The sequence below is a fragment of the Ipomoea nil genome, unplaced genomic scaffold (assembly GCF_001879475.1).
Source record: "Ipomoea nil cultivar Tokyo-kokei standard unplaced genomic scaffold, Asagao_1.1 scaffold0848, whole genome shotgun sequence".
Lineage (NCBI taxonomy): Eukaryota > Viridiplantae > Streptophyta > Magnoliopsida > Solanales > Convolvulaceae > Ipomoea > Ipomoea nil.
The window spans coordinates 2,248,061-2,256,963 of NW_017617276.1; the positions used below are offsets into that span (position 1 = coordinate 2,248,061).

The 8,903-nt window shown below is 36.2% G+C and overlaps 1 protein-coding gene and 1 long non-coding RNA gene across 2 annotated transcripts; one reads left to right on the plus strand and one right to left on the minus strand.

Annotated features, from left to right (window-relative positions):
• Positions 1 to 406: 406 nt before the first annotated feature.
• Positions 407 to 8,415, minus strand: LOC109178430. The gene is made up of 3 exons (XR_002053715.1): positions 8,253 to 8,415; positions 7,762 to 7,878; positions 407 to 417 (listed from the first exon to the last, which is right to left on the minus strand). It is a non-coding gene; the product is annotated as an uncharacterized LOC109178430 (long non-coding RNA).
• Positions 4,659 to 6,301, plus strand: LOC109178429 (protein IRX15-LIKE). Its single transcript, XM_019328044.1, has one exon. It carries the CDS (start codon positions 5,155 to 5,157, stop codon positions 6,064 to 6,066), a length of 912 nt encoding a protein of 303 aa, XP_019183589.1. The 5' UTR covers positions 4,659 to 5,154; the 3' UTR covers positions 6,067 to 6,301.
• Positions 8,416 to 8,903: the final 488 nt, after the last annotated feature.

An 8,903-nucleotide genomic window follows, 5' to 3' on the forward strand; every position in this document is an offset into this window, starting at 1 on the left:
ATTATTATTATTATTATTATTATTATTATTATTATATTTTAAATAAAATCAAACGGTTATTCCAGTCGTTTTTAACCGAATCGGTTGGTACGGTTAATTACTTTAATGTTCGGTACGGTTTACTTTGGAAAGGCATGCCGGTGGGGAGCAACATGGGCACAATTCCAGGCGGGCGGCCTTGGTGCGAACTGGTGCGAAAGAATGGAACGGACCGTTGGCAAGCACAAGGATTTGAAAACCAAATGTTCAACATATTCGGACAAAACTACCCTCATATATCTTTGTTAAATACAAATGCATAAACAACTTAGCCCTAGCCGCTTCTTTTTCTCTCTACTTTCCTCTTTTACCAAGTTACCCGATATCTCTCAATTTCTCGATTGAAATCAGTCTAACAGGTAGGTAGTCTTCCGATCTCTTCGATCAATGGCTAATTCATCAAAATCTTTATCATCTTGTAGCTTAACGAGAATAATTAATTTATATATTTATAATAATTTTACTTTACATTTTTCAATATGATTTTTATATTTATTAATTTAATTTTTATTAATATTTGGAATTAATTATGTTGTTGCGTTTCAACGCACGTTCGATGCACGGAAATAGCGCTACTTTTTTCCTTTCCTCTTTTCACACGGACCTCACAAAAAACTAACTTACCAAATTTAATTTCTTCTCTTTCTTCTCCCCTCACCTCCAAATCATCTCTCACCGGCCTCCAACAAAGCAAAAAAATCAAGAAAAAATTATTGATGGGGAGTTTTACTACATGTACTCCATTTTTCTACTCCCTCACTCTCTAATGTGGCATGAATGATTAGTTTTGTTTTGGGTATATATATTATTTACATTTACTCCAAAAAAACAATGATTGGTCATCTTCAACCTATGGGTGTTAAACAAAATGTTAACATCAAACTTTAGAGAGAGAGTAAAAGTTGGGAGTAGAATTTAAGGGTGTGTTTGGAAACCTGGAAAATGAGTTCTGGAAAATGAGTTCTGGAAATCATTTTCCAAGTTTCCATGTTTGGATGTGCCTGGAAAATCAAGTCAACGGAAATCATTTTCCGTTGACTTTGGAAAATAGGCTTGTTTTGGAGGAAAATGACTTCCCATTTTTGTGGGGAAGTCATTTTCCAACTTTTACACCAACATCACACCACCTCCAACATCATCAACACCATACCACCACCACCTCACTACCACCATCACCACCACTACTGCCGCTGCTACCACCACTATACCACCGCAACCACTGCCACCACATCACCACCACCACTACCACTACCAACACCATCAACACCATACCACCACCACCACCACCACCACCACCACCGCTGCCATCGCTGCAACCACCACCACCACTATACCATCGCAACCATCGTCGCTGCCACCACCATACCACTACCACCATACCACCACCATCACACCACCACCACTACCGCCGCCGCCACCACCACTACCATACCACTGCAACCACCGTCGCCGCCACCACCACCACCACTACCACCGCCGCTGCCGCCGCCACCACCCTACCACCGCAACCATTGTCGCTGCCACCACCACCACCACTACCTCCGTCGCCGCCGCCACCACCATACCACCACCACCCTACCACACAACCACCGTCGCCGCCACCACCACCACCACTACCACCGTCGCCGCCACCATACCACCACAACCATCGTCGTCGCTGCCACCACCATACCACCGCAACCATCGCCACCACCACCATCACATCCACCGCCGCCGTCGCCACCACATCACCACTAGTCCACCACTGCCACCACCGTCATACCACCACCATTTATTATTATTATTATTATTATTATTATTATTATTATTATTATTATTATTATTATTATTATTATTATTATTATATAACAAATAACACCACTACCACTACACCACCACCACCATAACATTTTTAATATATTATTAGTTATTTTTTATTATATTTAAAATTATTATTATATTATTATATATGTTGTAATATTCTAAATAAAATAATTAAAATGTTTAATTATACAATTCTACTCATTTTCCAGAAAATGAACCAAACACACAAAAACAGTTTTCCAGAATTCAAACAAACACGGGAAAGGAAAATATTTTCCGGAAAATGACGCATTTTCCAGAAGTCATTTTCCTACTTTCCAAACGGACCCTAAGAGTAGTAGTATTTTCTATTGATGGAATGCTCTAAGGGGGCGTTTGGTTTAGGTAATCTGAGTATGATAATGTTATATTACTTTGTTTGGTTTAAGTTGTGAGATTACCTAATAATGTTATATTACCTTAAAGCTGATGTGGCGGTAATGTTTCAATGTAATGTGATTACCTCCATTTTCTTAGGTAATCTTATATTACCTTGAATTATATATATATATATATATATATATATATATATATATATATATATATATATATATAAAGAGTTAATTTCCAAAATGGTCCCTTGGCTATAGCGAAATTATCGATTTGGTCCCCGACTAATTTTTTTTCAACAAATAAGTCCCTCAACTTTAAAAATTTTAACCAATTTGGTCCTCCGTTAGTTTTGCCGTTAGACTTCCGTTAACTTGGGATCAAATTGGTAATTTTACTATAGTCAAGGGACATTTCATTAATTAACTTTAAGGGTGGCGATTTGGTTCCGTTTTCTCGAACCGAACCATACCGAACATTGAAATAATTAATCGTACCGAACGATTCGGTTAAAAACCGAAAGAAAATACCGTCTGATTTTATTTATGATAATAATATTATTATTAATAATAATAATAATATAATAATAATAATAATATAATAATAATAATAATATTATTATTATTATTATTATTATTATTATTATTATTATTATAAATAAAATCAAACGGTATTTCCAGCCGTTTTTAACCGAATCGTTCGGTAGTCGGTACGGTTAATTATTTTAATGTTCGGTACAGTTTAGTTTGAGAAAATTGAACCGAATTGTTCACACTTAAAGTTAATTACTGAAATAGTCCATTGACTATAGAAAAATTACTAATTTGGTCCCAAGTTAACGAAAGTCTAATGGCAAAACTAACGGAGGACCAAATTGGTTAAGATTTTTAAAGTTGAGGATTTAATTAGTCAAAAAAAATAATCGAGGACCAAATTGGTAATTTCACTATAATCAAGGGATCATTTTGATAATTAACTTTATAATAAATTATATAATAATAATTATACAAATGGGAAAAGGCAGTAGACCAGGCGACCAGTAGTAAATCCTTACCCTCTCTGTCTGAGTGTCTCTCATCTCAATCTCTAATTCTCTCAAAAGCCATCGTGAATCCCAGTGGCCCAGTGGAAGTATGAACTATTAACTATGAAGATTGAAGACCATTAACTATGGACTTTATGATAATTTCATTGTTTAATTGTTTATTTCAAAGTTCATACTGTGAACAATGTGAAGAATATGTGAAGTAATTAACTTATATTAATTGTTTATTTATTTAGTAATGATTTGTCCACTGTCGGTTTTTTGGTTTCCATAATAACCAATCGACGTATATGTTCGGTCGATTTCGATCGGTCATGGAGGTTAAGAAAATACGGTTAGTTATTCGATTATTGACCGTAACTAACCGATGCTCACTCCTACCTATTGCCTGTAGTAATCTAAAATTCCATGAACCAAACACTCCTTAAAAGTAAAAAAGATCCAACCTTCCGTTTTCACTTCAATTGTTTGAATTGACTCGTAATCCAATAATAGACGGATTAAAATATTTACTTTATTAAGAACATCTTCAAGAGTGATATATATATATATATATATATATATATATATATATATATTTTTTTTTTTTTTTTTTTTTTTTTTTTTTTTTTTTTTTTTTGCTTAGTTGTAAGAAAACGAAGGTAAGTTGGAGGTGAGAGAAGTGAGGAGAGAAGATTTTGGATTTTGCAATAGAGATGGTAAAAAAATTGGGTTGTGCTTGTAACGTGCACTAATTGCGCCCAGCGGGGGCGTAAATTTTTTTTTTTTTTTTTTTTTTTTTTTTACTCTCCTTTCTCCTATTGGCAAAAAACCTGACAAAAATTCATGAGTGATGGTGTTGCTCTAAGCGGAGGGTAAGACACCGTGTCAAGAAGGGACGGATTATGATAATAAAATGATTACCGTGAAGGAACGGTATAGTATGCTACTAAGTCGTCGGCGGTTACTCCCACTTTATTGTGTAGTTTTCCTTCTTTTAATCTATAAAATTTGTAGGAGAGCAGCAGAGGTCCACTGAAGACGGCCAATTACGATTATTTTTGTTTGCCAAATGGAAGCTTCATGCAACAGCCAGTTGAATAGACTTGTACAAAAGGTGCCGGACCAACATTTCAGTTGGTTCATAGGCAATAAATTATGGGTGAGAACATATAATCAAGCTCTTGAGAATCGCATTATGAGAGTTATATTCAATATGGTAGGACACACAAGTACTGATCTTCTCACTTAATAAGTTGTTGAGTCACTATGATTCACTCATCCACTATTCTGTCGGACTGAGTATGGAAGCTTTGGGGTGAGGAAATTTTGTCCTTTGTGGACAACTCTTGTTCAAGGGGTTAGTGTGTACTTATTAAAATAAAATTGTACTAATATTAAAAATAATAGAAAGAGAGAGAGAGAGAGAGAGTGATGATTACTTGAGAAATAATGACGGGATGAAGAAGCAAAAGCGACATTCTGCTGGTAATTAGTTACAGAGTCGCTACAACCACACCAAATACTCTTTCATTTTGCATTCCTTACCAGCTCCCTTCTCCAACCACTCTCTCTATTCTAGTCCTAAAACCCCAATCAACTGTAAACATTTCTTTACTATATGGTCTAACTGTCCATTTCATTTGTATATCACTGAAATATAAAAACAAAGGGTGGTTGAGCAATGGAAAATTGAGCACCCAATCACAGTGAATCTGATGATGTAAACCAAGTCAACTTCCTGCCTGCTGCACGGAAAGATTCCTCCCTCATTCCCATTTCCCAATCATTCCTATTGTCATCTTCATTTTACTTCTTTATAATTCACTGATTCTCATACCCTCAGATCCATCCTACAAGTTTCTCCCTCCCTCCATCCATCCATCCATCCCTGCATAGCCAAAAATTAAGTGAAGAAGATGAAGAACAATCTTGGCACCAATACCAAGTTTATACTTCTTCACCCTTACATTCAGAAACAGGGTGGTACCAACCGAGTGTGGATTCTGGCTTTCGTTTCATTCTTCGCGGTTGCGTTCCTGCTTACCCTCTTCTACGCAAGAGACTACATTCCCACAACCTCTGCTCCTGTTATCTCTGCCACCACCACAGCTGCTGCCAATGCTCCACTCTCCAAGTTGGTGGCCAGGGCGCTTGCCCATTATGCTTCCAACTCCAACAACACTGACCGCATGTCATACACAGATATCAAACAGATTTCTGATGTCCTCCGCCAGTGCTCTCAGCCCTGTAATTTCCTTGTTTTTGGCCTCACACATGAGACCCTTCTCTGGCAAGCTCTCAACCACAATGGTCGAACAGTATTCATTGATGAAAACAGGTACTACGCTGCTTACATTGAAGAAAAGTACCCGGAAGTTGAAGCCTATGATGTTCAATACACAACCAAATTAAGCGAAATGAAGGATTTAGTTTCGGCAGTCAAACAACAAGCACGCAACGAATGCAAGCCAGTGCAGAACCTACTCTTCTCTGAGTGTAAGCTTGGCCTCAACGATCTTCCTAATCAATTATATGAAGTGGATTGGGATGTTATATTGATTGACGGGCCACGAGGGTATTGGCCCGAGGCACCAGGAAGGATGTCAGCAATCTTCACTGCAGGTGTGCTTGCCCGGAGCAAGAAGGGTGGCAACCCGAAAACACATGTTCTAGTGCATGATTTCAACCAGAAAGTGGACAGGATGGTAAGTGATGAGTTCTTGTGCAGGGAAAACTTGGTGAAGTCTGAGGACATGCTGGGGCACTTTGTCTTGGAAAAAATGGATGCTAACTGCTATCAGTTCTGTCACAGCCACAACACAGCATAATCATCTTCTCAACCTTGTTAAACCACCACCACCATCATCATTACACTGTATGTAACAAAAACAAATAGATGTGGGATTGGTTTATTTAAAATCTACCAAATTCTTTTTTGACAGGAGGAGGTTGTGGGCTGTAAAAATAATTTTTCTTTTGAGTATTCTCAGTTGAACTGAAAAGCAAATGTTTGTTTAATACATAGTATATTTACAACTTTAATATCTGATTTTTATTTATTCATTTTGACAAGATCAATCTAAAAGCATATATGTCCAAAATCTGCTGTTTTAGGACAAAACAGAGAGATTGTTGAGTTAGCATTATGTTTAAGTTTCAAACTTTTGATCCGTTAGTAAAGGAAGGAAAACTTTCTTAAATTGCAAAACAAACTCAAAACTACACTTCAAATTTAATCATTTAAGCTAGTAGCTTAAATTTGAAGGGTAGTTGTATTGAGCTTGTTTTGCAATTTAAGCTTGTTTTTCTCCCCAAAAGCACCAAGGTCTTCAAGCCATGCACTAAATTTCACAGTGTGACAAACAAAAATACAGCAACAACAAAAAAGCTGTGCACTAAATTTCACAAAAATAATGGTGACCAAATGTGAAACTTACCCACTAGTTATGAACTATAGTAGAAAAAAATTATGGATACATAACTTTACCCATCATAACATTGCTTTTGGTACAAACAAACTCCAAGTGGCAAACTCCATCCAAGACACTAAAACTTAGCTATTTAAACCTTGTTTAAAATCATGAATGGAAAGGAATAAAAGTATTGCAATTTGTAAGTCCAACTACAGTTCAAATTTAATCATTTGAGCTAGTAAAGATTAAATTTGAAGGGTAATTGAATTGAACTTGTTTTGCAATTCAAGCTTGTTTTTCTCCCCAAAAGCACCAAGGTCTTCAAGCTAACAAGGTTATGAACTGGAAATGCAACATGATGGGAGTATGCGACAAAAACACAAAAGTCGTGCACTAAATGTGACAAAAATAATAGTGACCAAATGTGAAAGTTACCTACTAGCCGTTTACCAAAAGTAGATATAATTATCAATAGAGTTAATTTCATTTTTGGTCCTAGTTTTATTGGTTGCAGTCCACTTTAAGTCCTTTTTTATTGGAACATCCACTTTTGGTTATACTATTATTGTGGCAGGACCATTTTTTGTCATTTATCAATAAAACAATTTAAATATCGTTAAATACAACGGCATCTCCATCTTCAATTATGGATTTTTTCAAAATAATAAACATAAAAAATATAGTAGGTCAACTTACTTTGTATAAAAAAGATCAAAATGTCTTTGTATTTATCGACATTTCAACGATTTTGTTGACGGGTGACTAAAGATGGTTATGCCACAATAATACTATGACCAAATGAGACTGTTCTAATAAAAAATGACTAGATATGGACTGTCACCTATAAATCTAGGACTAAAAATGGAATTAACTCTTATCAATATGTAACTCTACCCATCATAACATTGCTTGGTACAAAGAATCTCCAGGTAGCAAATTCCATCCAAGACACTCAAAATTAGCTATTTAAACCTAGTTTAAAATCTTGAATGAAAAGGAATATAAGTATTGCAATTTGTAAGTCCAATATTCTTACCAAACATATTTGAATAGAAAACATTCCTAAGCTAAACTGATTATCCAAAGTCAAAATTTAAGCTAAAATGCCACCGGAGAGGTAGAGGATATACCGGGAGTTGATGATTGGTTCCATTGCCAAAACTGCTTCCGGCAATATGTTTAGATGCAGTAGGCTCCCCTGCGGTTTATAGAATCCAGTAATGCAATCTGAAATGTAGAATGATCAAAGTCACAACTCACAATGTCATAACCAGGTAACTTTCAGCTGGTATAACCAGATAAGTTTTAGATCTCCGATAAAGGCAACACTATTAGCTAATTGCAAAACTATGAACAATGGAAATGCCGTCAGTAGCCATGTATACAAACTGTATGTTCGCTTGATCAGATCTTCTTCGAAGCAGAAGACCATATAGAGAGATACACCTTCTCAGGGAAGAGTAAAAATTCATTATGAGTATAATTTGAGCTTATCGATTACCTAACAGATAGTTAAATCTAGAGAGGTATACGTATTTGCTAAGAGCGCACACAGACTGAGCTACGAATCGACCATACGGATGATGATGAATTTGACTTACGTTTGGCTTTTTCCAAGGGATAGAAAGAGTAAAGCAGTATGGAGTTCATTAGGTGGCATGAGAACTCCAGAACGGCTGCGCAACCCATCTCCGCCGCCTCTTGTGCCGGAAGCCCCGGATACGAACTGTTATGCCTGGCGGTTTAAGACTAGGCATGGCAATGAGTCGGGTGTTGGTGGAGTGTGGGTCGGGGAGGGTTACGTCCATCACCCGATCCACCTTATATTTTTTTCACTCATTTCTACTCCCAATTTATATCAGGTGGACTTTTTCAAAATCCACTCCACCCCCATCGAGTGCGGGTGCCCACTACGGGTACCCACCACTTATAATCTTGTTATTTTTTTTCAAAAAATAATATTTAAATTACTTACACATAATAAAATAATAAAATTTATTAGTTATATAAAACATAAAATAATAGAAATATTTAAATATAATAATTAAATTGTTACTTTTTAAAAATAAACTTAGTAGTTTAGATATAAAAATAGTAAAAATTTACATGAAATTATAAAAACTTTTATAAATAACTACATGGTGGGTCGGGTGGGGTTCTAGACGGATTTTGTACATAGAACTCGAATCCAACCCGACCCACTGCGGGTTTACTTTTTTAAGACCCACCCTCGATCCATCATCCACTATCAC